The sequence below is a fragment of the Nematolebias whitei genome, chromosome 11 (assembly GCF_014905685.2).
Source record: "Nematolebias whitei isolate Nwh7 chromosome 11, NemWhi1, whole genome shotgun sequence".
Taxonomy (NCBI): Eukaryota; Metazoa; Chordata; class Actinopteri; order Cyprinodontiformes; family Rivulidae; genus Nematolebias; species Nematolebias whitei.
This window is the reverse complement of record NC_056508.1, coordinates 34,165,784-34,192,276: the sequence shown is the minus strand read 5'-3', so window position 1 is coordinate 34,192,276 and position 26,493 is coordinate 34,165,784. Positions and strand designations below refer to the sequence as shown.

Below are 26,493 nucleotides of genomic sequence, written 5' to 3'. Positions count from 1 at the left end.
TTGGCTTCTCAAACAAAGACTGGTTCAACCTGTCATCCGACAGTCATTTTCAGATCTGTCATACTGTAACAACAAAGTCCATGCTCAATAATCCAGGTATAAAATCCAACATTTTTCAGTCAGGTCATCTGGACAGTTTCTTTTTTTGTGCTGAAACGTTTTGCCTTCGAGCCGGAAGGCTTCATCAGTCAATTGTCATACTGTAAATTACAATGCTCTGGAATGATTGGATTATTTTTTGTTTCAGGGGGTTTCCACTCAAAAACATGGGATAAATAGTCTTTACAGGAAAATACAAGACTGCACGAGACAGAGCTTTTAGACATTTTTACTGTCTTCATAAAATGACTTTTATTCACCTGCGAAGGTATGTCCTCCAGATCTCAGTGGGGTTCTCTGGCCTCTTCAGCACTCGGTTCAGATACTGCGCTGCCTCGGAAGAGTCGTTGGTTTGTCCCCCCTCCAGCTCTGTTTTTAGGTTAATGGCATTGAAGAGGGCAGGGTTCACCTGTGACATCTACAAAGCACACAACACATGAGCAACCAGCCGCTGCGTTAGCCGAGCATTTGTAAGCTTGTTGCTCACATATGTTAGTGACACTGTGAAAACCAACAAACAAATACATGCAGAATCTGGCAAATCTACAGAGAGCTGTAAGAATGACAAACATCCAGGCTTTGCTTGAGTCCAGGCCAGACATGTTTGCGAAGGATCCTCTGGGGGCATTTGTTGAGTTTTTATGTGGTGTCTCGAATAAAGACTCCAGAAGTCTGACATGTCAGCAGTGGAGTTGCTTGTGTTTAACGACTGAGAAAACATTTAACAAATAATGTGTGTATATGCAAGAGAAGCACAAAGTGGAAAGGGAGGAGATCTTGATCAGTTGTTGAGAGCAAGAAAAAAAATGGAGATTAATCTGCCATTACATCATCAATGTGATGGAAACCACCCAGAACATTTGTATCAGTCAGATAAGATATATGGGTAAAGCCACGTCCATTTTAATCTTCACAAAAACATACACACGTTCAAATTTCCATACGCTAACGTTTAGACTTGTTAAAAAATGAGGGCAGCGCCTTCCTGTTTTTTTTTTTTTCCCTCCTCCGACTTTTTAATCAAATAATTTATAAACTCCATAAATAAATGCAGAGTGAGGCGGGGAAGGAAAAGTATAAAGGGGGGGAGGAAAAAAAATGGACGGCAAGTTCAGAACAGCTCATCAAAAAACAAACATCTCTATATATCTGGCGTGGCACCCAGCTCCTGCTTCATTATATTAATTTGTGAGAGGTGCAGCGAAAATTACACCGTATGAAAAATGGCTGGAAAATTTAAATGATACAAACTCATCTTATTAGCGGTGAAACATTAAAAAACAAACAGGCCCCTCCGTGTCCCGCTAATTTGTCTTGGGATGAAAGGCGCTTGATGGATGGATCTTACCTTATTCATAAGCGAGGATAAAAGAGATGTATTCGCTGGTACAGGGTGTCCGTTTGATTCATTGCTGGAACAAGGAAAATGAACAATGTTTCGTCAAGATTTGCATGAGAACAGTAAATATTACTATTTATCACCAAGGTGTGCAAGTTTAATGAAGAAGAAAAAGGCTGTCATCTCAAAAAAAAAAGAAAAGGAAAGGAAAAACTGGTGTTGATTATTGATAAGTAATTTCAATACAATATAGATTATAGATGTTAAATGAACTGCGATGTAATACCTGTGGTCTTTCTTGCTCAGATCCAAGCTGTGCTCCTGTGTAGAGTCTTGGGAAGCCCCGGAGTTGGCGTCCGCAGGCTCCTGCTTCACTTGAATCAGATTGAACTGGCTGGCTAAAGTCGGCTGCCCATTCCCTGAGGATCACACCAGAGATGCACAGAAGAGACAACAAAGTTATTGTTGGTCAGCACTATTACCCTATGACAAGATCCAATCTGACTTCTGTCCTGGCCCGAAAAGAATACTCTGAGTGATAATTATTGCAAAATTATGTCAGGCCGTCAAGCCTTTTAAATGGTGATTGAGAGGCGGGAGATATGAGGGAAAAAGACTCCTTTTTCTGCAGCACTTGTCACAACTCATTTGCCAGGCTGCCTCTTAACTGGTCATTAAGTGAGATGCTAATGCTGAGGGAAAGTGGCAGTCTCAGAGTGGCCACCCCCCTCCCTTCCCACCTTCTCGAGCTTCTTGTTGGCCTGACGACGGATGGCGGCCAACGCCACGGAGCATACCCACAAGGAACAGAAGCGCTATGTCGGTCAGATTGGAGCTGACAGCCAATCAGATTGGTTCAAATAGCGTGACCTCTCTATCACAGTCTCCTCCAAATAGGTATTCAGTAAATGCTTTGTGTGCGGACAGCGGAGCTGAATTGAAATAAATAAACACAAGGGGATGACCTGAGGTATAAACGCTGACAGGAAGGTGAATTCTGCCCCCCCTCCCAATCTCGTGGGATTGAAATATTAATTTGTCCTCAGGCTAAACAGAGAAGGCTGAGCTTCTGGCTGACAATAAATGATGGTGAAACTTAAAAAATAAATGTGAGTGGGAGGTGTGCCACCTCTGGCCTAATGACTGAGACACTCAAACTGGAGAGCACCGACAGATGTTTTTTGGCTTTTTTGTGAAAAATCAGTTGTGTAGTAATCGAAGCTGGCGTTGAGGCATAGTGACGAATAAGGTCATGGGCAACCAAGTGTGTGCCCTTAACCCTCAGCCTGGTGAGGATCCTCTCAAATTTATTATTTCATTGTTTTGCAGGAGAGGACATCAAGACCAGCCTACGTTAGGGGGAAACTGAGCAGAGTTCGCCCCCGTTACAAAATGACCCAAAGACATATCAGGCAGAATAGGAGTGGAAAAGCCAGTCTTGGGCCTTGTCAGCTGAAAGCTACGAAACGGGGAAGTGTCAGTGTCAGTTCAGTTTGACAAAACTGAGGTTGGAGGGGCTGGGGGGCGGGTGGAGCAAAGGAAAACAGCAGTGAAACAATAATGCGTCTGGTTTGAGGTCACCGAATGCTTACCAAGTCTCAATCCCTTCCCCCAACTTGATAAGAGTATACCCAAAATTAACTAGCCAGACAAATCCTGCCTTGTCATTGACAATTAAATCAACCGGCAGACAAAATGAGAGCATATTACATCAAGAGCACCGCTCACTGTATGATCTGCATATGATCACAAAGCCGAGCGTAATATTATTTCTCTTAATGCGAAGATAAGTTGACTTTTTAAGTTGGATTACTAAGAAAGAAAAAAAAACGCACTTCGTGAAATTATTTCTTTTCTATTCACTTCCTAAGGAGGGAGAACAAATGAGTTTGACTCAAAGCAGCTTCTTTCTGGAAATTATCCAGGAATAATGCACCACCATGTAATTACTCCGGATAAGATACAGAGCTTGTGAAAGATCATTTGTACCGTGTGTCTAATTAGTAAACCCTTCAGATGCTTGAATCTCTGGGAAAAACACTTAGGGGTAAATTAGAGTGGAACATTAATAAAAAAAAAAAAAAGAAGAAGAGAGTAATACTGAATACACAAACAAAAAAAAGGGCTAAATTCGATAAACAGGTAAAGTTTCACAGCGCAATGAGAAAATAAACGCTGTGAGAAATAACCTCAAACACTGTGACTTTTTTCACACTTTTTTTAACAGAGAAGCTCAAACCACTTCCTCCATTTTAGCCCCAAATGTCCTTCTCACACATTTTTTTGAAGCAAATATGAGAAATAAAACCACAGCTACCTCTCCATCCTGTGTCTGCGTGAACTTTTACAAAAATCTATATGATTGAGAGTGGGGAGTTCATGTCAGCCCGTGGGTTTCCGAGCAGAGAGATCTGAGCAGTAGTCAAATGAGAGGGGTGGCGGAGGCACCATCTGTGGAGGCCCCACCCTCGGCAGGTGCCTTCTCAGTGTTGGTGCTACCTGCTGGAGGCCCAAAGGTGGAGCTCAGCCTGACAGCCTGGGCTCAGCTCGGCTCCCCGGAGCAGCTGCCTCAGCATTCTCCCCGGGTCTGTCCTGCTCTGGGAACACCACCAGGAATTGTAATCCTTCCCCTCTTCCAGCACACGAAGAGGTCCCATTTTACCCCCCCCCCCCCCCCCATCACCACCACACATGCTCAGTCGGAGAACCTTTTCCAATGCATGCTATTAGAATTAAATACTTTATTTTTCATTTTAAAGGCTTTTGTTTTGAGCGACTCGATAAACAAGCCAATTACTTCCAGACTTATTTGAATTCGGTTCAAAACAAGCACGTTTTTGTGAGAAGATGTCTAAAAATTCAAAAAGTGCGTCTTTCTTGTATCAAAGCCTGTTTCCTCGCTCGGGTGCATTGAGTCATTTCTACCTCAGTGACTTCACTTCTTTTTTTTTTATCAGTTTGCATAGAGGATAAAAAAAAAAGTTGTGTTTTTTTTTCTTCCTGCAATTTCTGAACTTAATTTCATTCCACCTCCATTTGCTTGGAACGAGGGCAGACAGAGATAAGAGACTGATGATGAGCAAACATGTTCAACACAAGCCCCCAAGAGCCCCCCACTTTGAACATCATAAGAGACTTTTACAGGCTCTACTCTCCCCTGTCAGCGCATTTATCTCCAAATGGATTGTGAGTATCTAACAAACGATCAACACAATAACAAATCCAGAGCAGAGGACCATGCCTCTGGTTTGTCCCTTTAAGCCTGAAAGCGAAGGTTCTACTGATTTTCTCTCCACTTTGGGAGGGGGTGACCTCAGGGTGGACTTTACCTTCACCGTCCACAGTCACTTTTAGAGTGCTCTCATTCATCTTATATTTTTGTCTCGAGCAAAAATATCATAAAATATGCAAAGGTAATTAATACTTGACCTTAAAGTGTTAAATGGAATTTAAAAAAAAAGGGGGGGGGGGGGGTTAGTGGAAACATATAGCAATAAATATCTTATCTGTTGTAGGTAGCACTGAATGACTGTTGTTTAAAGAAACAGAGTTTAATTATGATCATGTTATACGAGTTTGCACGTTTATGAAATGTTGTTTCCATAAACAGTGATGAAAGTTTTTAGATTGAACGTGTTTTATGATGGCAGCGATTCAGTTTGGTCTTGAACTTGTTCAGATTAGCACTTAGCTCGTCTGTCAGGTCAATACTCCATTTGTCCAAACTGAGATTGTTTGGGAAGCTAAACATGTTCAAACTATTATTGTTTATTTTACTTACCCTTTTTTTATACAGTTAGTCTCACTGAGCCACAAGAACTCATTTTCAAGACAAACCTGTTTTTGGGAGCAGATGATAGTGGTTAAGAGCCTTGCTCAAAGGCCCAGAGTGGGGCAAATGAGGGTGGAGGCAGGTGTGGGTGATTCACCTTTTCCACCCACATTTTGATGTTATCGGTTCGAGGAGTTGAACCTGCGATTTTCCGATCACAGGCCCATCTTGTCTAACCTCTGCACCACCACTCCCCAACTTATTGTTTTTTTATTTTAGATTTATTTGAGTAAAACACATACAGAACAATGATTACTTGTAAAGTGACATACCTGTGTCTGGGTTGTTGGGGGACTTCAGGGCGGCAGCTGCCAGTCTTGCCATCATGGGTGATATTAGACCTTTGCTTGCTGAGAGCTTCTCCATAATGGAAGAGTTGGCAAAGGAGGTTGGGGTAGATGGCATAGAGGTGTCCCCCCCCACAGTAGAGCCGCCTTGGCTTGGGGAGTCGGTGGGCATGGAGTGAACCCCAGAAGATGCAACTGTTATCAGGCTAGCGGCTGGTGGGGGCGGTTGGAGAGGCAGCCTGGACATGAGGGGGAAAAACGGGTTGGAAGTGGCCAGAGCGCTGTTTGGAAGAGCAAGGACCGGCATGTTGCTGGGCAGAGCCTGAGTCAGCAGGCTAGACATGCGCTGACCCACACTGGGCATGGATTGGGTGAGCTTGAGGGTGTGGCCTGGCATGGAAGAAGAAGCGGTAGTGGGTGTGGTCAACAGGTGCGGAACAGTGGTGGACTGCTGGGTGGTAGGTGAGGCACTCAGGCTGGAGTTCTTGCTGCTAATGGCTGAGAAGTCCATCAGATCATCATTACTCGACTCCTCAGGTTCGTCTTTAGGAGCCAGAAAAGTGGAGGAGAGGCCCATTACGCCGGAGGAGCGGATGTGTCGGCGCTCGTGTTTACGTTTGTGGGAGGTCATCTGGCTGGTGGAGGTGAAGGTGAAGCCGCAGCCTGAGCGGATGCAATGGAAGTGATTGGTGGCCTTGCTGTACACGCAGCCCTCATACTTGCACTCCTCATACTTATAGAACTTCTTAAAGCCATCCTTGGCATATGCATCATCCTTGATGTGGTAGCTCTTGTGCTTCTCAATGTCACACTTGTTCTTGAAAGTGAACGTACATCCCGGGCGTCTGAAGAAAATAACAGGAATTAAGAAAAAATTAAGAATAATGATCTGTAAGAAAGCAACCTCAGTATAGATTTAAACACTCCAAACAAAAACTTCAAATCAGGGAAATTTGATGACAAAGTTAGAATATTTTCTAAAGGATAATTTGATTTATACACAATATGACCCCACATGAATATTTCCTAAAAGTATACCATATTTTCCGGACTATAAATCTCGCTGGATTATCAAAGTGAAAGTCAAAGTTTTTTGATTTGTCATACGTGTGGTACATGTGGTGGAACGAAATTGTGTACACAGGGCCCCCAGTTACATCCAAAAAAAGTATAACTTGTAAAGAAAAACAGTAAAAATATCTAAGATAGGAACTAAAAATTTGCTAAACTAAGAATATGCTAAGTAATACAAAAACAAAATGCTGAACAACAGCAGCACAAATAGTATAGGTCGCATCAGTCAAAAAATGCCTCCTAAAGGGGAAAAAAACAATATATGTCACTTCGGAGTATAAGTTACATTTTGTTAGAAGTGTATTTTACAAAGTGCGAGAACAGACATTTAATCTGAAATAACAATAACACACAGAACTTACATAGGATCCTGAACAGGCTTAATTAACGTAACAAAAAACAAGTCAGAGAGCAAGTTACCCGTAAATTCAGCAATCTCATTCCACATCACTTTTGGGGGCATTTTACTTGTGTTAAGTTTTTCTAAGTTGTCTCATAAGTGAATGTTGTTGTTTTTTTGTTTTGTTTTGGTTTTTTTGGGGGGGGGGGCAGGTGGGGTAGGTTTTTTTCTCTTCTCTTTTTTATTTATTTATTTATTTTTCTACTTTTTTAAGCTTAAGTTTTTCTCAGTTGTCTCATAAGTGAAGGTTTTTTTTGGGGGGTGGGGTTGCGGGTGGGGGTGGGGTAGGTATTTAACGCGTCAGTGAAAAATTGTGTCATGAATCAGAAAAAAAACTTATACTTATAGTCTGGAAAATACGGTACTCTTCAAAACAAAACCTTGATGTCAACTTAAACTTAAAAACTAAACTATTCTTACTTATCTAATTCTCCTTGTATAATACCTGATTTTTTTTTCGTTTTCATGAACATTTCATCTAAACTTAAGTTGATAATTGTAAAATGCTCTTCTTGGTTGTGCTATCACTTTTAAGGACTAATTGTTACTGTTTAGTTTTATCTTTAAAAAGAGGAACAACATGTTCTTTTTTTATCTTTTGTGTTGGCATTTTTGTAACAGTCACAGTTGTTTGTTAGGATGTCACATTTATTGCGATAGTAATAAACTTATTTAATCACCTTTTCGAGTGTGAAGTTAGAATGGTCTTTTTATTACAGTTAAAAATAAATCAATACTCTGAATACCATCCACATTATGAGGTTAGTTCACCTGCAGTGGAAGTGTGTGGTCTTCTGCCCGTAGAACTGACATCCGACCGTGCCGCAGTCCTCGGTGGCTCGAAATCTCTGGAAGCCGTCGTTGATCAGCTGGGCATTCTTTTTGTGGAAGTTTTCATGGGTCATGACATCTGAGGTGCTGGTGTACACCTTGCTGCACCCCACCTGCAAAGCAGAGACGAAGCACGGTGATGGAAAATGAGATCTGGGCCGACGGCGTGCATGTGAGTTTCAGTTTGCAAGAAAGGTCTGAAAAAGGCAGCTTCTGAAATGCTGTGCTTTAAAGAGATCTGATATACTGTACAAGCTATAAAGAAGGCAGCATAGTGTGGTTAAGAAAATGCTAGTGGCCTAGAAATGAGTAGGGGAAGACTGTTTCTCACATTGTTTTAATTTTGGTAATGCACATGTGAGCATTACAGGTTTCATAATAACCCTAAATTGGAAACAATCTTTGTCATCGTTGTGACAATTGGAAAGAAACAATAAAAGCATAGGGACTGAAAGAGGTGATGGTCACAGAAGGCTCCTGAAACTACAGCATCTTCCTGGCAAAGCAGCCTTTCAGAAAATGAAAATCATATTTGGAGTGAGATGGTGGAGATGCCACAAAAGTTACTGTAACTCAGAGGGAAAAAAATAAATAAAGAGGTGGTGGGGCAGAAGAAACCACACGAGAGAAAGATCACTATCTGAGTCTTTAGTTTAAAATGTTCTGGTAAGAACAAGTCGTTTGAGCCAACATTGTGGGGAAAAAAGCAGGTAATGTTTGAATTTAAAGCAGCAATTGTATATCATCTGTGACACTTTTCAGCCACACAAACCGGGCAACTTCTCCATACTGAGTCAAACAATGAAGAAAATGTCACACTGTTTTGTTTCCGCCCTAAATCATGGGAGCCGATGCCAACATCTGCAGGTTCTCAGCGACAGTTAAAACATAGACTGAAATGTCTAATAACAATTACGTTGTGAAAAAAAAAAAACAGAAAAGAAACGTATATATCTCAAGCCATCCTCTGCTGCCTTCGGCTCAGTGACACACAGCAGATGAATAAAAAATTAAACAAATCCAGAAGGAGGAATAATCTTCAGCAGGCTGCTTGCTACTAAAAGATGAAAAATGTGTAGTTTATATAAACACCTAGCTAAATTTGATCCATGCCAATTAAGGAGCGAAAGTGAGATGGTGGGCAAAACACCAGCAGCCGTACATGGATTTACCCCTATATTTTATTTTAATTTAGTTAGGAGAGTTTTTGCTTTATTTTTTTTCAAGTGTAAACCCATATTAAGGAGAAAAGCTATTTGTGTGACGTTTTCCCCTGTAAATATAAGGGTTTGTTGTTTTCCAGAAGCGTTTGCTCCATAACTTTACTTTAGGCACAAAGTTTTATTATATAAAAGTTGCATAAAAGGACTTTAGCTTTGTAGGAATTGAGTTCTGGTTTACTGGTTTACACTTAAGCACGTGTGTTTGTGTAGCGACTGAAAAAGAAAAGTCCACATTAAATTTTGCAACTCTTTGCAACCCAAAAGATCAATCAGGTCATCTGGACGGTTTCTTTTTTTGAGACGTTTCGTCCTTCATCCAAAGGACTTCATCAGTCCGAGGAGCCACAAACAAACTCAGTCCCATAAGTGGCTTACTCACATAGTGGACCAACCAGTTAAGTTAACAAGATTTTTTCTGGGGCCCTCCCTCTCCCCCGTCAACTCCTCTGAAGCAGCCATAGCCAAAGTGGTTCAAAACACCAAAGTTCATGCTCAGTAATAATAACAGATGTGCTGCTTGTGGGACTGAGTTTGTTTGTGGCTCCTCGGACTGAAGAAGTCCTTTGGATGAAGGACGAAACGTCTCAACAACAACAAACAAAGAAACCATTCAGAGGACCTGACTGAACTTTGTTGGATTATTTTACCTGTATTACTGAGCATGAACTTTGGTGTTTTGAACCACTTTGGCTATGGCTGCGTCAGAGGAGTCGACAGGGGAGAGGGAGGGCTCCAGAAACCATCTTATCACCAGCAAATTGGTTGACCCTCTATGTGAGTGTGTTGCTTGTGGGACTGAGTTTGTTGTGGCTCCTCGGACTGATGAAGTCCTTTGGATGAAGGACGATACGTCTCAACAACAAAAGAAAAAGAAAAAAAGAAACCATCCAGATGACTTGACTAAAATTTGTTGAAATTTTTACCTGGATTGTTGAGCATGAACTTTGGTGTTTTGAACACTTTGCAATATTTTTCACAGGATTTATTCTCATAACCAACGGGCTATTTTAGTTTTATTTAATGCTTAAGCATTACGAATCAGGATTTTAGGGGTTTTTGTGTGTTCACGTGCAAAGGCCTTCATGTGCGCTCATCATACATGTTTGTGGGTTTACTGTAGGTTTGTGTGTAGGCGGGTGCAGAGCAGTGAGTTTGCGTAGTGTACCTGCATGCAGTGGTAATGGGTACTTTTTCCATTCAGGTGGCAGCCATGATAGTAGATGCTGCAGTCATCCAGAGGGCTGAAGCGCATGAACCCATGCTGCAGGGAGTTGTCCCTTTTCTTGTGCATGTTGTAGTGCCTGATCACATCCTGCTTGCTGGTAAACCTCTGAAAAAGTGGAGGAGGGGTGCGGGTTGGGGGGAATATACAGCAACAGGTTAGTGTTAATTTAAAGCATTCACAGAATCAGCAACAAGTCACTTTATATGTGCAGGCAGCAGCTGCAGTATGCAGGAGCCAGTTGGCAGTTGGGACTGGATGTACACACACACTGCAACAGAGATTTTTTTTTGCTTTCTTTTTTTAAAGATGCCACATTCTGTGGTTATTGATTTACTCTGCATACATCACAGTCCTTTCCAAAAGCAGACCCAAAGGCTCTGGAACTCTCTGATCGCAAGAGAAGCTCCTAAATGCAACATACTTTCCCAAACTAGCACTTGTCTTTATGTTTGTTCGTTTGTTTATCTTTTAACAAAACGTCTTTTTCGAATTAAGATGAATCAATTGACATGCAAGATCACAGTTCTTGTGTTTTTCAGTCTGGAAGAAATTATGTTCCGTGCAGATGGTTTCTCCGACGTGCACAGGGGAAAACACAAGACAACTGAAACAAACAAACAAGTCAACCAAAAAAAAAAAAAAAAATTCCTATTCAATTCACCGAGATATGATTCCATTTTTAATTAAAGCATAGCGCATGGGTTTTTGGTGCAGGTTTCAGCTGTAATGATGAATGAATATGCTAAGAGACCCGCCTTCTAAAATTACATCTAAACATACAAATTAAAAAAAGAAATTCCTCCCACAGTCAGAAGTCAGGAAGGGGAAACAGAAAAAAAATCACTCCGTGGAGACCTGCTGCAACCAAATCTGCTGTAATTGGGTTTAAGCTGATGCTATAGAAACCGAAACAGGAGAAGCTTAAATCAATGAGACAGTTCTGTCTTTAATCCACGTCTATCTGCAGCTGAGGAAAAAAAAATAACATCAGAAAGAACTATTCTAAAAAGAAACTAATTGCTGTACAAAGTAGGGTAATTGCTGTGTGTCATGTGTTCCATAAAAGCTAAGATCTCACACAGCTGCTCATTTCCTTTTTCTTGGACTGTTTCCCGCTGTATGTTTCTAAAACATCTTGTTGGAGCACACACTTCATTAGTTTTTTTAATCTAACTAATAAATGCTTCATCACTTCTTGAATCTTTTTTTTTTCTGTGTGTGGAAAAACCCCAGGTCTCAGTTCTGTTCATTGAGCTTTCTGGTATTTAATGGGAGATGATGACCGGAAGACAGGTTGAACTGTGGTCACGGTACATTCGATCCATCAAGCCGTTCAAAATAGGCCATGGAGAGAGCTGACTGGGAAAAAGATCTCATTTTCAGTTGAGTGGTGATGAAGGTTGGGAGCCACTTGCTACATTTATTTTAGGATTCCCACTAGTGTGGCAAGATGTGCACTCTCTGCTCAAGCACAAGCCCATGAAAGGAGAATGTTAGGTCTTAGCCAATCGCCCGCAGGCTGGCAGTGGGATAATATTCCAGGAGTGTGTGTCATGTAACATTTCATGAGTTATCACTCTGAAAAGGGCTGCTCATCACAGCCTGCCAGCATTCTTTTTTTTTTTTTTTGTCAGTGTATTGACATCCCGAGAGCTGCCTTCCAAAGCATATCTGTGTTTCCGCGCAACACAAAAGTAACAGAGAAATGTGGGCCTGACCATGGAAATTGCCACGATAACCTGAACTAACACTCTAAATAATGACATGAAATGATTTTCCTTTGTGTTCTCCAAGAATGTGTCTCATCAGACTGTGAAGTGGGATTCATGCAGAAAATGAAAGCGTAGATTTGCGCTTCTCACCACATAAACAACGTTTATTGGGAGGTAATCTCTGCTGATCGGGAGCAGACAGAAGATTACGGCAAAGACGGCTCAATTCAGAAAATTGTGAAGAAAGGGAGAAGTCGTTGCGCTCGCGCTAAGCAGATTTTATTTTTTTTACACCTTTGACAAATCTACCCGTGTTTTTCTAACTCCCTCCGGCCATATGCTACAGCAAACACAAGGCCTGTTTTATGATCTGCTTTGTGTTTTTCTCTCCCTGTACTGTGGTGTACATAACATGTTGTGGGACCAGGGAAAGATTAATAATGTGAGAGTGGATTAAAGGCAGGCCCCCTTACAGTGGCAGTGGCTTAAAAAAACAGAACAAGTAGATAAAAGAACCACGTTTTAGCTTTATCAGTGTTAAAAAAAAAACTGTCAAAGATAAGCTGTGCCTGCCTGAAAACTGAACAGATGTAAATATCAGCAGCTTGTTCAGCAAACTGAAAACCAACCAACTTTTCATCTGTGTAAACTTTGGCAGGGTGTGACCAGTAATAATAGGAAAACACATCCTATTGGTCTGTGCTTGGGCTATCACAACCCTTTTATTGTGTCCCAAAAAACAGCTTTGAAGCTTTAGCTGTAAACTCTTATTAGGCCTGTTGCAATAAAGAATAAATCAATTAATCGCATGATAAATGAAAATTATCTACCTCATTTTTATTTATCGGCTTTATCATTTCTTCGTGTCTCTCTCTTTCTACTGAAGACACTGGATGACAAAAAGGCTCAACTCCGGTGCTCTTCACTGACCCCTCCATTTATCTTTTTTCTCTTTTCTTTAAAATTCATTTTAACCGTCCAAAATCACTTTTTTTGAATCATTAAAAGCAGCTAAGCTACAAACTAAGCTAACAGGCCGACCTTGGGAAAAAAACCTCTGTCTTGTCGAAGCTCCAAAATTCACAGTTGAAACTCGTGTCTTTGTGTAAAAAGTTGTTTTTCTCTGCAAAAAGAAGATGAGAACTTGTTTACTGATTTTTTATAAAAAGCTTTGTGTGAAAAATGTTATGCTAAAGGGCTCAAACCACACCGAGCGTCTGCCATTTTGAGAACTGAAAAAAAGGAGAGACAGCCCATGTCACGTCAAGAGGCCTCCTTCCCATTTTTCGTAAAGAGACACGCTGCTCACTCCCTCACTATCCATCCTTCAGTTCAAACAGTCTTATACTGCCAGCCGGTGGTTCAAAAAGGTACTACACTCAAAACAAATTAACCAACATTTCTTCTTAAATGAGACAATAATTACTAATTATTGTCACATTTCAAACAATATTATCGTTTATCGCAATAATTTCTGAGACAATCGCCCAGCAAAATTTGTTATTGTGAGAGGCCCAACTCTTATTAAATTATTTTATGCTCTCTTGCAAATCTCAGCTGAAGAGGGTGGAAATGTGACATTTGCTGGAACGCTGGTTAAATGTTATGTGCATGTTAAAAAAGGATTAAAGTACTCACGCTCACCTGGTAGTTACACTCAGGGTCCATGCAGTGATAATGCTCTCTGTACTGGTAGGCACAGTGCACGTGTCCACAGTGCTGACTTCCAGAGAACCTGAAGACACATTTTTATTATTAATTTAAACAGACTTGTTCAAAACAGAATGATTGGGGTGGCAAAAAAGACCAACAGCAAATCTAGATCAATTAGTGGATGAATCATTTAAAAAATACCAGAAACGAAAACAACGCGTATGATGCAGCTCTCAGAGGCGATGTGCTCGTCTCACACGTCACCTTCAAAGTACCACAGCTCACACCTTCAAACTGACTGCTGCTTTCCACACTCGAGCACAAATTACCCGTCTGTCACACCAATTTCAACCAAATTATCTTCATTTATTTCCAAAGGAGCCATAAGAGACACTTATTACTCTAAAACCCTTTCTCTTCTCATATACGCTCAGACACTAAAACGTTTGGATTTTTCTTTTTAATTGCTGTGGAAGTCCTTGTCAAATCAATTTGCAGATCTTTCAGGTTAACCACTGTTTTGCTCCATGAGGCAAAGGGTCAGGCTCGACACCCTTTACGCCCTTTCTTTCTGTTCTGGAGACCAGAAACCAAAATTTTCGTTTGGTGCTAGTTTAAAAAAAAAGGCAGCTACTCTCTGCCGTACAACCACTTTTATGGCGGTGATTATAAGCATGACAATGATGACTGTTAAAATCCTCCAATTACCAGTGAAAACACACAAATAAACATTTGCAGTGCTGCTGCCAAGGCCTCCATCTGCTATAGTGCAGAGGAGAGGGGGGAAACGGGGGCTAAGTAATCTTTTTTCCAACTCTCTCTTTGTTTTTCCTTGTTAGGATTATCCCAGAGCTGCATTTACAGATCACTTTGCTGAGTTCATTAAGTTAATTGAACAGCATATCCACCACTGTTTTTAAGTTGACTGTGTGAGTGTGTGAGTCTGGAAAAAAAAAAAGGATCTTCAAGAAGGTCTGACAATTCTTCTAACAAGTCCAAACCAGTTGAACTGCGAGTGCACCCAATAAAGCCAGCATTTGTCCCAACTATTGATGCTTTCTATACTGTTGGATGTGCACTCGAATATCCACAATGATTAACGCACAGAGTCCCCCTCCCTCCCCCCTGAGACTCTGGTCCAACCTTCTGCTCGTTGCCCAGCTGTATCACTTTGCCTCTGGACAATTCCCACTTGCCGCGTCAGGGGGCCTAATGGGCCTCTGCTATTCAGCAGCAGATTAAATATTAATATTGCCACGATACAGAGATTGCAGAGCATCTTCAGTTACAATAGAGATCAGTGGCGGCTCCTGAGCAAAAATATTAGTGAGGCGGACAATTTCCTGCATCACTAACCACACTTTTTTTTTTTTTTTTTTACAAATTGCGTTACATTTTCGGTGAATAAAAAAAGTTGCTTAATATTTAATTTATTGTTGTTGTTTGTGTGTGTCTGCTAATATTTTGCCTTTTTTTTCCCCTCCCTCCCACGGGTCCAGGTTGTGTGTCTCATGAAAAGCAGTTCAATCTAATAAATCAGAGAAACGGACGCCTCCCACACCCAGCCGACAGGTGCACAGCTTGAGTTCTAATTTGATTTGAAGTAATAATTATGAAATAATACTCCAGATTAGCACAGGGAGGAAACAAGGTTTGGTGAAACAACTAAAATAATATAAAAGTGAAAAATTATGATACAAAATATCATCAACAAATCTAACAGAAGATTAAAGTGGGGATCGAAACACACAAAAACTCTGTCCCAAGACTGCTACTTCAACCACTGATCCACACCGCCACACACAAACAAGCCGTGTAATCGTTTGAATAAGGTCCTACCATGTTGGTGGAAAATTCTTGTTCTTTGACTTTCCTATGTTCTTCTCACTTTTCTGTTCTGGTCCACTCTGTCTGCTCCACATGGATTTAAAAACAGAACATCTCCACTGTTGGTCTCAGCAGGTTTCACTGCAGCTATTCCTGAGTTTGAGCTCACATCAGGTCGAGGTAGAGGTCGTATCAATGAGCTAAAACCAGGCGAATGTGTCCAAACGGTAGAAAATCAGATGCCCCAAATGAAACTATTGGACCTGCCTGTTTGGATCACTGTCCTGACTGACAAACATGGGCCGTTGAACGGTACTGTTCCATAAAGGTAAATGAGTAAAATACTGCGGTTGAATCACTAAAAATCAACTTTTTAAATGCAACTTAAAATTGTCCATATAGTTAAAAAAAAAACAACAAGAACACAGCAAGCTCATTAAATAAGTAATTTAGATAGTTTATTAGAAGGAACTACTTTGTGGGGCAAATAATTTTTGTTTGGTGGGGTTCTGCCCCACCTGCCCCTATGGACCAGCCACAATTGACAGAGATGCACAGATTAAAGTGGCAAAGCAACAGTGGGTGCATGAAAGCATTTAAAGAGTGAAAACTGCGGCTAAGCACTATCAAGGAACCTTTGTAAAAGCCCAACTGCTGTGGTGAAAAGATGAACAACTTCTCCTTTTGCAAGCACCAGATAAAAACACATTCACAAAAAATGTTTTTTATTCACACTGTGAACTCACTATCCCCGGTTCTACAAAGACCCCTTCCTCCTCCTCCTCTACCTCCCCTCTCGCTGCTACATTTGCCCTTTTTATGAGCCCTCCTTTTCCATTTTTTTTTCCCTCCCTCCTCTTCTTTCCTTTCCATTTTTTTTTTCTCAACCTCAACACGGAAATTGAAACTGTATCTGGGCTTATCTGCAACCTCCCCGTGAATCAACTGCCGAGATGTTTAGACAAATTTTATGCATTATGCAGCGCAAATATCAAAACAGTTCTTGGCAGTGCCAGCAGAAGCCTCATTAAAAATTCCTTAATTAAATCTTCTTGCAAAATGTAATCAGTCCAAGGAAGGGGTTTTGTGTGTGTATGTGTGTGTGTGTATGTGCATGTGAAGGATATGTGCATGTGTGTGTTTCCTTCAGTGCCAAGGCTTTGATTTGTGCCCTTCATGTTATGGCTTGGAGAAGTAATCATTAACGCCAAAGCCACTTTGGCTTTTCAAATGCTTTTGTTTTTTCTTTCTTTCGTTCTTTTTATATAGAATAAACAAACAAGTGATGATCACCTTTCTAGTATCTCTATGATGAATTCAAAATGGAAACGCTGTTTTGCCTCCGATAAAATCACAAGGCACATTCCCTCTTCTGCTGCCGCGACTTTTTAGATCAGAAAGTTTAAAGTGTTTAAACAGCAGAACCGAACCGGATCTCTGCCTAGTCTCAGATCCTTTCTGAATCAGTCACACCTAAAAGTTACACAGTATACCGTTTTGGAAATTTTATGCAACACTCAATATGAACATTTGTTCTTCCATCTTCTTATCATTCCATTTCTCTAAGGACATAAACTGCAGGTGTGTTTTTCCTTTGTCATTATTAATTTACAGCTAACAGAACATTGTTTTACCACTGGAAACGTAAGTTGCATCATTGAATAAACGATCCGTCAGTGGATTTTTTAAGGGATGTTCTATACGTTGGGAGTATATTTCTATTGGTGCTGCACGTTTGAGGGATTTACATACCTGGCAATATATTTTTGGTACAGGTTGATGTCTTCGCTGGGGGGTTTATCTGGTGGCAGGCCATTCCTAATGCAACAGCAAACACAAAAGGAGACAGGATTAATGAAGAGGTAAGGCGGTTTGTTGCTAATACGAAGAAACTGACACAATATTTACTTATACGCCACTCCCAAAGTATGTCGTATCAATTTACATTTTCCTGTGGCATAACAGCATTTTTTTATGCACTGTATGAATCAAGTACAGGAGGTGCGCACTTTGATGCATGCAGGCGCAAAAGGACATTAATCTTTTATGGGGGTGTTTTCAGTGAGTGCTTTTATGCAAAACTGGATAAAGGGGGGAAAAAGACGTGAAAATGGTCTTTTCTGGTATTATCTGGAAGCCTCTGCTCTAACGTTCATGTCAAGTTTCCTCCATTTCATCTAGAATCAATTTAATTAAAGGTGTAAGAAAACTCTAGAAGACGACTTAGCAGGAGTTTCAGCTCAAACAAATTAATTCCAAGGCAGAAAATAACGAGGAATTTATCACATTACAGAGGCATGCTGAGGAATTGTGTTTGCCTTTTGTCACCTGTGTTGTGATTCCTCTCGTGGAGCTGGCAGCAGAGCTGCCTGCAGAATAACAGTGATAATAGAGATTTGGTTTTGTTTGCTCCCCCTCAGCAAGTGGCATTTAGCTTCATGTGAGCAGCTCCACACAGGGGATGACCTGAGGTTAATCTGGCCCAGAGGGGAGGATGCACTGCCAGACATTTTTCCCAGCACCACATCTCCTCCTCGTGTACTACAAGCATCAGACTGGGTCAGTTAGCCAAGACTGCAGCTTTGTGGAGCCTCAACCTGACAAAGGCCGAAGCATGAGGGAGAGGTGCCTAAGGGCTCTTGAACCGTGTCTTTGATAGGTCTTGACTAACTAGAGACAAGGTCAAAACCAATCAAACAGACTCTGGAAGCTCTTTCCTACTGGTAATGCACACAGCTGTAGGTTAGCTCCCCAAACCCCTCGTTTGCTTCCTTTAAAGTGCACTCATCAGGCTGTGTTGAGCCGACCCCTGCGACTTGCCGGGAGGTTAGTCATGGCTCCAAAGTAATTAAAGGGAGAGTTGTTACACCCTAGCCAAACGAAAGAAGTCAGTCACTTTGCGATGACTGTGCTAAATCAGTCTCCACGGAGTGCTAAAGCAAGTAAACACTTCATGCAACCTCTCAACTCATCATGTTGTGGATATATTGGGTGTTATGCGTCGTTTCACACTACATTCCTTGTGGCTGCTGTGAAGGTAGCAATTACCTTTGCGTTTGGCTAACTGACTCAAAGAAGCTGTTAAGTGCATGCGAGCATCACATTAGCTCTATGAGGTGCACAGAAAACAGAAAAGTGGTTTTGGAGGTTTTTTTTTTTTTCATTCTGCCAGTAAACCTGAAGGGATAGTTCAATTTTTTTAATGAGTTATGGACTTGCAACCTGTCTAGGGTGTCTCCAGCCTCTCGCACAGTGACTGCTGGATATGGGCACCAGTGACCCCACCGCAACCCAAAAAGGAAGAAGTGGGTAAAAGATGATGGATGGATGAAGTTTTTGTAGACGAGTTGTCAGTATCTTACCTGGTTACAACACACTTAATGTGAAACCCAAGTTGAAAAACAAACCGTGTTAAGCAAACTCTAGATACTGATCTGATGCTTTAGTAATACGTTGTAAAAATTCACAACATAGCGTTTGTTGTGCAGATACAACATTTTTTGTTTTAATTTGTCCTATAGAGAATAACTTTTTCTAAAAGAGGCCTCTTTTTGACCAGCCTTTAGCATGACTCCGTCACAAAAATATATTCCTGATTCTCCAAATTTAGATCATATTGACTGTTGTCTCCTGCCGGTCAGAACTGCTTCTAACTTATTCTATACCAGGACCATTCAACTGGCAGTCCAGGGGCCAAATCAGGCCCACTGGTGAGCTCAGTTCGACCCACCAATGGGTTCATTTTTAAATAAAACTAGATTTTAAACCATAAAACAAACTTAGTTAATGACAATAACTGCTGGATGTCTGGCCCCTGAGCTCTTGGCTTTCAATAACTGTGGCCCCCTGAGCAATTTAGTTGAATAGCCCCATGTATACAGATACTTTTTGTCCCTAAGATTATAAACTAATGCCCTCTTCTAAGTTCTGGAGAAAGTGTAATAGTCCCTACATAAAACTTGTTCTGTTTCATTTGTTTTTGATTTGCTTTCATGCCTCCATCTATAACCTTAATTTGAAGCATTAACTATACATAAACTTTAATATTTGTAAAGCTCCGCACTACAAAAAAGTACTCTTAATATTTTGAAAGTTATGATTATGGTTTATGGTTTAGTATACCCACTGTTTGAACAAACTTACTTCACCGAGGACACGGTTCCAGTGGTGATCGAGTCAGTCTTGGAAAAGCTGGATTTTATGTAATCAGCAGCAGCGGAGTTAAAACTTATGTGTCCCGCCTGGTCCATTGTAAGCCCCGGGGCAATGCTGGCCCCTGCTGCCCCAACAGCAGGGACCCCAGAAGCACCAGGATTCCCTGGTGCTGTAGCCAGAACGTTGGGCATCAGTGAGGCCTCAGAGTTTCCAGGTATTAGCTTATGAATTGTTCGAATGTCATACTTTGAAGGGCGGCCCACTTTACCCGTCTTAAAGGCGATGGCCCCACCCATGTCAGGGTTGCCCTCACCGGGCTTGAACAGGTGCAGAAACTTCACGTTTTCCAGGTCGTATTTCGAAGGTCTCTTGTAAGCATTGCCGTTCTGCTGCTGCAAGCTCTCGCCTTGTTTCAGTTTCTGAATAAAGAAGTCGTACTTGGAGGCGCGGGAGGCCATGTTTTGCATGTGGGAGGAATTGGACGTCTGAGAGTTGCCCAGCTGAGGGACAACTGGTTGTTTGTGGTCTAGGCTTGAGGGGTAAATCTGTGCCTCATTTACTGGTAGGCAAGTGGAAGTCTGAAGAGTGGCAGGACTCTTGTCTTGGGCCAGTTTTGAGTTGAGGTCATCTGGTTTTGATGGGGAGGAGTGCACCGGCCAAGGCAGAGCTTCGCCAGCTTTTAACTTGCGAATGTACTCTTCGTACTTAGAGAAGCGAGCACGACGTGAGGCCTCTTCACTGCTGAGGGACGTGAGGTCTGAGGTAGCAGCTTTGAGCTTGTCAAAGCTGATCTTGGTCAGTTCATCCCTTACCTGGTGGTCATCATAACCATACATTCCCAATATCTCAGTCATGGTGTTGGCTGCATAGTCTCGCAGTGCCGATGCTTCTCCTGCAGAAGAACAAAAGAAGAACATCATCTGCTTATAGTTCTTTAGATCTTTTCTTTTTAAAACTGCTTGAAGGAAACCTGAAGATTAGAAAATGTTTGAGGATTTAGTTGCTGTCTGGAATTATTTTAATGCCACAATATTGTATTTCCCTTTGCTTCAAATAGTCATAATTTGATTAGTAACAGATGAATCAGTCTTCTATAGTGCAATTCATTGTACTTTATGCATTGTCAAACATTTTGCTGCATTGTTGTGCTCCACATCAACTAACTATAATATAAATGTATATATATATATATATAGAAGTGCCAATTTACTGAATATTACAGGCTTAGAAACTAATACCCGTCTTTGTTATACAAGAACAATAGCAACAGGAAAAGTGCTTTTGCATTGCAACCGACACCACTTGTAAATGTCTGTGGATTTATGTGTGTACAAAACCAGTCTCAGTCTCTTCCTGTTTTGGTTGCATTCTAAGTTAGTCCTGCAAAATGTGCAGACGGCAATACCAAGATAGGCTTGTTTTTAGTATTAATTTTATTGCCAATACATTCAATCAAAATGGTCAATTTAAAGTTGTTTCTAAACACATACAACTTTCTTAGGAGCACAAAATATGATCATGACATAAAAATCAACAACATTTAGGTTGAAGGCTGGATAAACAATATTCAGATAAAATAAAGCCGTTAAGCTTGTTGTAGAAAACTTAAAATAAAGTGAGTTTGGTAGCACTTTACAATAAGACTTCCCTTATAGATGCTAATAAATAGTTTATAGATACATTATTAATTCCTCTATAAACTCTTTATAAATCATTAATAACTGCTTATTATGCATTAATTAAGGGTGACAGAGTCAAAACTGACCAGTTTCTTGCCAAATAGTGAGCCAAATCTGTTCACCTATATATTTCACCTAGAGTTGTTATATTAAACATTTCAAACTAAGTTACTACCTTGTGAGCACGATAAGCATTTGTAAACATTTATTTAGCATATAATATTGTAATTTATCAGTGCATTATAAGTATCTAACTAATACTATTTGCTAAAAAAAAGGTTTACAAGTGCTTATTGTGCTCACAAGGTAATAACTTAGTCTGAAATGTTTAATATAACAACTCTACGTGAAATATATAGATGAACAGATTTGGCTCATTATTTGGTAAGAAACTGGTCAGCTTTGTCTCTGTCACCCTTAATTAATGCATAATAAGCTGTTATTAATTATTTATAAAGTGTTTATAGAGGAATTAATAATGTATTTATAAACTATTTATTAGCCATCTATGAGGGGAGCCTTTTTGTAAAGTGGTACCGTGAGTTTTGTATCACTTTTAATCATGAAAAGAACAAATCATCACCTCTTTCTTTTCATTTATAACACAGATTTTATTTTTACATTAGGACTATTGAATTGGACAACTTCCCCAAGGACACAAGAGAAATACAGTCAGTGTGTAGTTTCATTGCGATGTGTGGGGATTAATTCTGCCTCATTAAGTGTGATGCAGGTTAGTGCAAGTGGTCAGAAAATAGGAGAAAGGAAAGGATGATTTGACCTGAAAGCTGTTCATAAAGAAGAACAGCCTTAATAAAGAGGAAATGGAGCAGAGAAAAAGAGGAGTATGACGACAGCAGAAAAGTCCAAAGAAATAATTGGGATGAGTGAGCTAGCCTTTTTCTAAAGAGTTGTGTTTGAGGATAAAACTCATTTCTAAAAGCCTCCTGCTGTATATCTTTTAAATATTAACTGATACATATTAAGCTGGTAATTCACCAGATGATCATTTCAATAAGGCTATACATGACTGTCAGCCTTCTCAGCTCATACTTGGCACATTCTCGGGGACAGAGGCCAAAGTCTTTTTAAAAAAAATTGTTTTATCGCTGTTTTCATCACCAGAGCACACATGAGCTGGCGGGGGGTAATACCGCCCACCATCCCGTGGTAATTAATACACAAATATTTCTGTTCTTGTCTCATATTTCTCAGTTATTGCTAAATCAGTCCCTGGGCCCTGCTCTTCACATCTCCTGCGCAGCATGTAAAATAATCCCCAAATTTCCATTCACCGTGTTGGGGGGGTTGTTCCTCTGCTCTGTGGATCAGTATGAAAGAGTATCTGATGGATCGAAGATGCATGAAAATTTCAAGAGAAAAATAGATCAGGTATTTGAGAGGAAATACATACATGTTTGCCACAGATCAGTTTGTCAGATCTATTGTGTTTTCACATGTACCTAAACCACAGTGACACTGTGTGCATACAACTACTTACTGAGCAGTGCAATACTGTATCACATATTTAAGCTCTTTTTAACAGCATATGATAACAAATCACATTTAAAACCCTTCAATATATACTTGTAAAAGTCTTTTTAAAATGGAAAAACACTAGATTTATTTGGATTTTTTTAAAAGATACCTTAGTTGTAATTTGCTGTTCTGCATTTACATAAGTGTTTCAAGGCATATCATATAGCTTTAATACGATTCCACCCATGGCCTTATGTGCCAGAATATAAAAATACACTCAGTAACTAAAGATTTACATTTCAAAATAAAATATCATATATATATATATATATATATATATATATATATATACACTGTAAAATCTAACACAGTTTAAATGTAAAAACACATGCTGCCATGAAATCTGACGTTGAGAAAATAAAAACAATTAGCTCAACAAACTTTACTTTTTGTTTAATTAAAAACGCCTTGCTGCATAAACCTCCTTGTTAGTTTGGTTGACTAGGATTTTTTAATTGATTGAACTTCTTAAGGCAGTTTCTTGAACTTGCTAAATTATTTCTGCATAATTACAACAGTAAGTTGTGTTAAAAAAAATAAAAAACTTAATTGAGTGCCTTATTCCTTATTACCGGAACATGTAAATCTGCTTTAGTTTATTTTAATGCAACTTGTCATTTAAATAAAAATTGAGCATTTGACTGGTCAAAAACAACATTAATTTAAATGGAAATGTTCATTTTGACATAAATAATGTGGCTGTTAAACTAAGCTTGTATTGGTATGACAGACATCTTTACAGTATTGAAATTCCCTTTCAGTAACTTTAAAATTGACTAATGGCTGTTAAATAAATAAAAATAGATGAATATAAAATGAGCTCAAGAAAAAAATGGAGGATGATCTCAAAAGAGTAATGACTCAGAAACTTGAATTCCTCCACCAGTCTTACTGACCTCCAAAATTAAATTATCAGACATTTCTAATTTAGTAAATGTATAACTATATTTAAATGCTTCTAAGCTAAGCTAATAGTTTGGTTTTAGTTTAACAACTTCGCTATTAGTTTGCCAAATTGAATAATGAGCTACGTTGAAACAGCAAAAAGGTAAAATCATGTTTTACAGTGTATTTATTACAAAGTAATGACTTTTCCTTATTGAAGTAAATAAAACATTTACATTTTTATTTGAAGAGTGAACTGCAAATTCTATGAAAGCAAGTTCATGTTATTGCCAACTCTTGTTTTTTCTTGTTTATTTTCATTTATCAGTTTATTAACGAGACATAAATGGACTTCAAAGGATTATTACTGGAACCAACGGAAGATAACTACTTAAAAACGCCATGTTAATAAGTTTTCTTCTCAACTGCTATGTCTTCCTCCTAATGATGTGGGAACGTACAAATCATAAATGTTTTTTCCTGCTTTCCCTTTTTTTTCCTCCTGTTAACACATCTGACATTTCCTTCTGCACTCTCTCTGGTGACACTGTAAAAATCTACAAAGAAGTGGTTTCTAATCTCGACACTTCAGGCAAGCAGAAGCAGCCACACAACACAGATGCCTTGTCTACATTTGAGGCAATTAGACCACATTTTTCCTCCCAGATATGATAACAGATGTGTAATATATATCTCCTTTTGCTGACCAATCCTGGTCATCACGTGGCATGGCTTCACTGTTCACAGGACTAAGAGGCAGAGGTGTTGCTGATGAGAAAGATGCAAGCCAGTTTCTATATATGGCCTCTTCTAAAAACCTGCCAGCGTTAGCGCAGAAGCACCAAAACCCAACATAAAACATTCACTTTAAATAAATTGCCTTTAATAAACTCAGCATTTAAAGTTTTGAATTGTGTTTTTTTTTAAAGCTATTTATGTTCATATCAGTGAATTAGTTTGAGTGGATTTTGTTTAAACGGACAGTGCTGAGCTAATAAAGACTTGCAGTGAATAAATGACATTATGTACATTTGCTTGATGTAATTCGTCACACAAAAAGTGCAGGGCTTAAAACTTCCACCCTGTTTGCTTAGTTAATTAACAGGCAGTAAATAGAGGGAGCTTTGAAATAGCTTGAAATGAACAATAACCTTTCAGGGTGAACCCAGAATTGCAAATGGAGTCCTGGTCAGGCCTGTTAGATCCATCGCTATGAGGGTCTCTGTCATTGCTTTCATAGTTTTTATTCATTATTATTTTTTTTCCCATTGAATGGCTTAAGAGGGCTCTAATGCGACATCTAAATTATCTAGGAAAAGTATTCTGGGGTTTTGCACTGATAGGAAATCTGCACGATGCCTCAATGTGAGGAGTTAAATGTTTTGAAGGTCGCAGTTTCTCTCATTGATCTTGCAATGTTTGTTAATTACATTGTCACTGATGTTGTGAGAGATAATTAAGCCACTATGTTTATATGCATAATTATGTGCACTCCACATCAGCCTTTGAAAGACAGCGGCGAGAAAGAAAGAAAGAAAGAACGAAAGGAGGAGGGGGGGGGGGTGGGGGGAGGAAAAATGTTTTAATTGTGAGCCGAGCAGAAACGTGGCAATATAGATGCCCTAGTTACAATCAGCAAAGAGGAACTCAGGAAAGAAAAAATCTCTAAAGATAAGATTTGCAACTGATGCAGGATGCGTCTTCAAACACCGTGAGGTTTAAAGCGCACCAGAAGAGGTAAAGGCGCACGTCCCGATACAGTAATGTCCTACATATTTACAGACAGCCTTTCTTATGGCTATGAAAATACAAAAACATGACTAATTAAAACCACACTGAACTTTTCTTTTGCCTCTGAAATGAAACGTGCGTTGTTTTCTCAGAAGCCCCTTCCCCCTCGTCGACGTGTGGCCAGAGCTGCAGCTGCTCTTTTGGTGAAAACAAAAAGAAATGATGACAAAAAAGCACAAGTGTACATGACTCTGAGGTGCACACTTAAACCTAGATGGAAGCTCTAAAACTGTTAAAGAGAGCGGAGCGAGAGCAAAACCAAACTTGTTTTTCTACCACAACAACTAGTTTCACCTGCAATTTTTTTTTCCGCTGTGTGAAACTGGCTTTATCTATTCTTATAACCAAGCAATGCTTTTATTTTCTCTCTCTCTCTCTCTCTCTCTCTCTCTCTCTCTCTCTCTCTCTCTCTCTCTCTCTCTCTCTCTTTTACAGCTCTGAGTTTTAACTTCTGCTACTCAAGGTCGCTTTCTCTTCCATGTGTTTGCAGTTTCAAGGGTCACAAAGTAAATAACACTAAAAAGCACTTTCTTAAAAGACTGTTGGTGCCGTTAACACGTGGCCAGTGCTTTATCTTCCTGATAATCAGTGAGTAATACGAAGGGAACATCATGTCACAATTAAACAAGGGTTATTACAAGGCATTTACAACAAGAGCTCATTGTATATAAAAAGTATTAAAAATACGTAGATATTAAATTTTGCTGAGATGTGATAGGGCACAGGAATATAGCTTTAATATGGCAGATTTTGTCTGACAACTGATCGCTTGGATTTGACAACTGCAGAAAAAAAAAAAGAGTATGTATCTCCAGTAACAGAGGAGCCTGAGGCAGTGGCTAAGTTTAGTGAGCATAAGGGGGAAAAATCAAAGTCTCAGTATGTAATCCTGGGTGTAATATGAAGCTTACACTGGTCCTGCCATGTGCTCTTGGCCCTCAG

General features: G+C 39.9%; 1 protein-coding gene across 2 annotated transcripts in view; it reads right to left on the bottom strand.

Annotated features, from left to right (window-relative positions):
• casz1 (castor zinc finger 1) overlaps positions 1-26,493 on the bottom strand; it is a 51,858-nt gene that overhangs the window by 8,241 nt on the left and 17,124 nt on the right. Inside the window, exons 3-11 of one of the 2 annotated variants that reach the window (XM_037684919.1) lie at positions 19,646-20,549; positions 17,255-17,320; positions 13,661-13,757; positions 10,251-10,415; positions 7,803-7,975; positions 5,543-6,402; positions 1,725-1,857; positions 1,448-1,511; positions 360-517 (exon numbers count right to left, since the gene is read on the bottom strand). In XM_037684919.1, the coding sequence (XP_037540847.1) occupies positions 360-517; positions 1,448-1,511; positions 1,725-1,857; positions 5,543-6,402; positions 7,803-7,975; positions 10,251-10,415; positions 13,661-13,757; positions 17,255-17,320; positions 19,646-20,549 (2,620 nt within the window). The remainder of the gene's footprint in view (positions 1-359; positions 518-1,447; positions 1,512-1,724; positions 1,858-5,542; positions 6,403-7,802; positions 7,976-10,250; positions 10,416-13,660; positions 13,758-17,254; positions 17,321-19,645; positions 20,550-26,493) is intronic. The other variant, XM_037684920.1, reaches the window with a different exon arrangement.